This window comes from Mandrillus leucophaeus, unplaced genomic scaffold (genome assembly GCF_000951045.1).
Source record: "Mandrillus leucophaeus isolate KB7577 unplaced genomic scaffold, Mleu.le_1.0 Scaffold38, whole genome shotgun sequence".
NCBI classification, from domain to species: domain Eukaryota; kingdom Metazoa; phylum Chordata; class Mammalia; order Primates; family Cercopithecidae; genus Mandrillus; species Mandrillus leucophaeus.
The window spans coordinates 1,268,099-1,271,303 of record NW_012104031.1 but is presented as its reverse complement, the minus strand read 5'-3'; the positions used below and the strand labels follow the sequence as shown (position 1 = coordinate 1,271,303).

At 48.0% G+C, this 3,205-nt stretch overlaps 1 protein-coding gene across 1 annotated transcript in view; it reads left to right on the top strand.

Moving 5' to 3' along the window:
• Nucleotides 1–3,205, top strand: part of NFASC (neurofascin) — a 164,440-nt gene that overhangs the window by 95,213 nt on the left and 66,022 nt on the right. The window contains exons 7-8 of the mRNA XM_011990602.1: nt 178–426; nt 872–994. Coding sequence (XP_011845992.1) covers nt 178–426; nt 872–994 — 372 coding nt within the window. The remainder of the gene's footprint in view (nt 1–177; nt 427–871; nt 995–3,205) is intronic.

The window sequence follows — 3,205 nt, the reverse complement described above, 5'->3', positions numbered from 1 at the left end:
CCCCTGCCCTGGAGAGTCACCTGAGTGGGACCTGGGACTTTGCTTTTTATTGAGCTCTCCAGATGGTTCTTCTGCTCGGCCAGGCTGGTACCTGTTGGTATAGGGGTGCCACGATGGGGCTGCGAGAGGGAATTTTGGTACTGAGTCAGGAACTAGGGATCTGAGATCTGCCTGGAGCCCAGAGCCCACCCCATTCGTCTTGGTTGCCCCTGCTCCCCACTCTCCACAGCTTCCACTGGACACGAAACAGCAGATTCTTCAACATTGCCAAGGACCCCCGGGTGTCCATGAGGAGGAGGTCTGGGACTCTGGTGATTGACTTCCGCAGTGGCGGGCGGCCAGAGGAATATGAGGGGGAATATCAGTGCTTCGCCCGCAACAAATTTGGCACAGCCCTGTCCAATAGGATCCGCCTGCAGGTGTCTAGTGAGTAGCATGGGGCAGGGCTGAAATGCCCTGCTCCTGGGTAAATGGAGAGTGGGGGATGTGGAAGGTCATTCCAGAAGGGCTGCACTTGCCCTTGGCCTGCAGATGCCTTGGTGTTCTCTGTGCATCTTCCCCAGCTCAGAACGATTCCTTGGAAAGGAAGCTCCCAAAGCTTCCTTTTGAAGTTGTTGTCTGCAACAATTTCACTGGCCACTGTGGGCACAGGAGAGGGGAAAGGAGGGGAGCCTTTGAAGATGCCTCCCTTCTCCTGCCTCTCAAGGGCAGCCCCTCGAGTAGGCTTACGTGCCCTGTCTCTTTCTCTTGCTCCCTCCTTATCCAGGTGCCCTTTCTGTTTCTTCTCTTTGCATGCCTGCCTCTGACCCTGCTCCTTGCCCTGGGCCCAGCCATCACCCTCACTTTGTCCTCTTTGTCCACTTCTCTCCAGAATCTCCTCTGTGGCCGAAGGAAAACCTAGACCCTGTCGTGGTCCAAGAGGGTGCTCCTTTGACGCTCCAGTGCAACCCCCCGCCTGGACTTCCGTCCCCGGTCATCTTCTGGATGAGCAGCTGTGAGTCTTGGGGGCCTGGTGTGGTGTTTATATTTTAACCTTAGGGAGCGGGGTGGGTGTGTTAAATGAGGAAGGGCTTACCCGAGCTAGAAGACCTTGATTTGTGAGAAGCAGATGCAATGTGGCAACCGGGCTGAGAACACAGGCTCTGCAGAGAGAGGCTGCTGGGGCTTGTTTTCTAGCCTGGCTGCTGTGTGATCTTGAGCAAATTGCTTACATCTCTGGGCCTCAGTTTCCTCTTCTGGAAAAAAACAGAGCTAATCATAGTGCTTCTCTAATAGGATTATTATAAGAATAAATGAGTCAATACGTCCAAAGTGCTTAAAACAGGGCCAGACACACAGTATGCACTTGGTAACATGATAATGAAAATGAAGAGTAAGACAGAAGGGATTAGGGGAGAAGATGAGAAATGGTTTTTCCAATTGGCCAATTGAAAGCGGTTGATACTAAACCACCTCTTTCAATTATTGGCCGCTCTGGATTTACTCTGATTCGCTCTTCTGGTAGGAGGAAGGGTGAATGGGGAATTGAAACCTTTCATAAAGAAGTGATGGGGAGATAAGGTATCTGGAGCAGGGACAGAGTAACATCTTTCAGTGATTGTTCTGGCTCAATTTTCGACTGAGGCTCATTCAACCTTTCCGGACCTCAGTTTCTTCCCATGTTTTCAATTTAAATAAAAGGAGAAGCATTAATAAAGGTAAATAGAAAGCTGTTATCTCTCTGTGTGTCTTTCTGGCTTCCTGTCCTCCCTCTTTCTGCCTACCTGTTTGCCCCCTCTCCCCCTCCTTCCATCCCTCCTTTCCCATCTATCCAGCCATCCATCAACCTATATTCCCACCTGCCTACCTGCCAGTCATCCATCCTTCTATCCATCCCTGAATTCTTAGCAGCCTACTTTGAAAAGAGGCTGCCCTGTTGATGAGGCAGCATTGTAATTTGTTTTGCAGGTTGAGGATGGCTTTGTGCTCAATCACTGTCTCTCTCCTCCCCCATCACAGTGCACATTTGTGGGGAAGGCTGCCTGGCCACAGGCTGCTGGCCTCATTTGTTAATTCACAGTTCAACCTCCCCTCTCTCATCTCTCCCACATCACATTCACCACCAAATGGTGTTTACTCTGCCTCCCAAGTAGATCTTAGACCCTTGTCTTCTTTCTGTCCTCACTGACATCCCCCCTGCCCCAGCCACCATCAGTTTTTCCCTGGGTAACAAGAATTATCCATACAGGCCTCCCTGGTCTTTCTAAAAATGTGATAGTTAATTGATAGTTTCATTCATCTGCTTAAGCCCTTCATTGGCTGCTCCATCACCTCAAAATAATGGCCCAGAATCCCTTTCCCTGGCACCCAGTCCCATTCCAGATCTGGCCCTCTGCCTCTGCAGCCCTTCTCCCACCTTATCGCCCTACACCACTGAGTGGACTGTGTACTCTTAGCCTTTAGCACACACTCTTCCAGCTCCTTAGAAACCTCAGCTCCTCTCTCTTTTCTGCTGGTATAAGATATGCAGCCTTTAAGGCCCAGCTTAGGACCCCCTAGAATGCACTGGGTTCGTTTCTGCAGTTCATCCCCTTCTAACTGGTGTGTTCTGCTCACCATGGTGCATTGCAATTGTTTATTTATCTGCTGCCTCTTCTACTAAACTGGAAGTTATTTGAGAGCAGTAACAGTCTTGCTCATCTTTCACCAGCACCTAGCACAGTGCCTGGCACATAGTAGGCCTACAGTAAATCAGGAATGGTTAGAAGAGCTGACCAGCCCATTGTGGGGAAGGTGGCTTCGTTAACCTTGTGCTTTAAGAAATGGTGACTTAAAAAACAATTGTGGGGATAGAAAGGAGATAGCTGTGAGTAGTCAGCTTTAGGTATATTCTAACAAACCTAACAGCCTGGAAACCTGGTCTTTTGGGTTTACATCAGATATAGCACTTGAAAAAAAAAATATAGTCAACATTTTCAGCCACTCCAATGATATCATTAATCAGACATTTTCATATTTTAACACCTCTAAAATTGAAAGGCCTCTTAAAACTGATGACGTACATCGTTGATTAGTATATATCTTACAGTTATAATCAGTAGTGCTTTCTTCTTTTTTTTTGTATGAACCTTTTTTTTATTATTACACTTTATGTTCTAGGGTACATGTGTATAACATGCAGGTTTGTTACATATGTATATATGTGCCATGTTGGTGTGCTGCACCC